The sequence below is a fragment of the Cucurbita moschata genome, unplaced genomic scaffold, assembly GCF_002738365.1.
Source record: "Cucurbita moschata cultivar Rifu unplaced genomic scaffold, Cmos_1.0 Cmo_Scf00008, whole genome shotgun sequence".
Lineage (NCBI taxonomy): Eukaryota > Viridiplantae > Streptophyta > Magnoliopsida > Cucurbitales > Cucurbitaceae > Cucurbita > Cucurbita moschata.
This window is the reverse complement of record NW_019268524.1, coordinates 5810920-5812960: the sequence shown is the minus strand read 5'-3', so window position 1 is coordinate 5812960 and position 2041 is coordinate 5810920. Positions and strand designations below refer to the sequence as shown.

The window sequence follows — 2041 nt, the reverse complement described above, 5'->3', positions numbered from 1 at the left end:
GTGATTTTTTTTGGCGTTGAGGAGAGATAATTGAGGAAGGAATGAGAGGTTACTGGAGAGAAATGAGGAAAATTGTTTCTTTCTTTTAATAGCAAACGAGGAGACATAATCAATTGCTAAACGGCCCACTACTTCTCCGCAGGAAAGAAAGGAAAAGAAAAAGGCAAGTTGGGTATGTTTTACATATCTTTATAACCATCATTTCTAAGCTTCAATGGAACACAATTGTTTTCCATATCTTTTTTGAGAGTTACTTCGGCTTCACGAATGGCTCGACACGAGGGGAGCAGCAGAGCGGTTTCGATGAGCACGGTGGCTGTAGCAACGGCGTTGCTACTGCTGCTTGGCTTCGAACAGGGCGATGCTGCTACAACTTTTGTTGTTGGCGACTCGAACGGATGGAACTTGGGCACGGAAGGATGGCCTAATGGGAAGGTGTTTAGAGTCGGTGACATATTAAGTGAGTTTTCAACTCTCGTTTTGATAGTTGAATAGTAACTGATGTTTTACTTGCGTAATCGTATATGTTAAGAATGATGCTTTGATACTATGTTAAGAATGAAAAACAGAAGTGGGATCGAAAGTCCGAGAAAAGACAAAATATTCTACTAACCAAATCCTGAAGATAATATAAATTATATCAAAACACAAGTCCACTCATTTTAAAAGCCTTGAGGGAAAGCCGGTCGTTACATTACGACTATATAAAATATATTCAAATAGTATCCGACCGATCGAATTCGCAGTTACATTGTTGATAATAAACTAAACGAATAGATACATTTTTTTTTTTTTTTTTTGTAGGATTCAACTATAACCCAACAGTTCACAACGTGGTGGCAGTGGACGAGGGGGGTTATAGAAGCTGCATAGCTCCAAGAGGCGCCAAAGTGTTCAATTCAGGCAAGGATGAAATCATGCTCTCAAGAGGACAGAACTTCTTCATATGCACCACCCCAGGGCACTGCCAAGCTGGGATGAAAATTGCTATCAATTCCCTCTAGTTCTCGACCACCCCGTATCGTTTACACATCGATCTCGATGTAAATGTTCTAAGTAACGACGATTTGGAAAACATTGTGAAAATAAAATAATTGATAATAATTAAGTGTGGTTATATGTATCTTATTATTATTTTTTCTCTTTGTTTATTTATATCGAAAAAATTAGGATAATAATGTTAATGCACTAAATTGTTTTATTATCAACAAAAAAATTAATATAAATTAAAACGGATATATTCCATTAAATTATATCTATTAATAACTTATATCGACATAATACCATATTTATTAAAACTATTATTTATAATAAAATAAGTTCAATTTATTTAATGTGTATAAGTATTTACTTTTTGATGGTGAAGGTCGAAATTTAATATAAAAATATTATTTTATGATTCAAAATTAATTACTTTAATGCTTATAATCGATAATAATTTGTTCATTAGTTTACCTTTCACAAATATAGAAAGAGAGATAATTAATTATATAAACAAATATAAATATTATTGATTGTGATTTATATAAATATAAATAATGAATTGATTGTATTGTTTGTAAGGTCTTTTTTTTTTCCTTTTTTTTAATATTTATAGATCATATTTGAAATTTTTTATAATTATTTAAACATATATTCCATACATTAACTAGGGTTGTGACTTAAGAAAATCATCGAATCTTAATATGAAATAACGTTATATTAAGAAATTTTATTATCTTACATCGTCATGTTGTCATGCATCGTCGTCATCATATAACATCATCATAGACCACTTACTTGGTTGGCCTTAGCCGGTTTTCGCTAAATTCAAGTACGCTTGTCTTTCGTGTTGCTCAAAGTGTCGGGAGTTTCCTGTATGACATCTCATTTCGTTAGCATTTAACATTTCTAATCTATTTAACTTTAATTTGGGAAATAGAGAAAACTTAAGTTACCTTAATTTATTTTATTTTTGGAATATGACTAAAATTTTAAATGTTTATTTAAGAAAATGAAAATGATCAGTTTCACGGGATTTAGCCAATTGTCTTGATCGTGG

The 2041-nt window shown here is 31.6% G+C and overlaps 1 protein-coding gene across 1 annotated transcript; it reads left to right on the top strand.

The window, feature by feature from the left end:
• Positions 1-267: 267 nt before the first annotated feature.
• On the top strand, positions 268-1004 carry LOC111446261 (basic blue protein-like). Its single transcript, XM_023084988.1, has 2 exons — positions 268-460; positions 805-1004. Exons 1-2 carry the CDS (start codon positions 268-270, stop codon positions 1002-1004), a joined length of 393 nt encoding a protein of 130 aa, XP_022940756.1.
• Positions 1005-2041: the final 1037 nt, after the last annotated feature.

What these genes read in the sequence shown, in the direction of transcription:
- LOC111446261 (XM_023084988.1), top strand. Translation starts at nt 268, where the DNA reads ATGGCTCGACACGAGGGGAGCAGCAGAGCGGTTTCGATGAGCACGGTG. An exon ending in TAGAGTCGGTGACATATTAA is followed by an intron (nt 461 to 804) that starts GTGAGTTTTCAA and finishes TTTTTTTTGTAG; the next exon opens with GATTCAACTATAACCCAACA.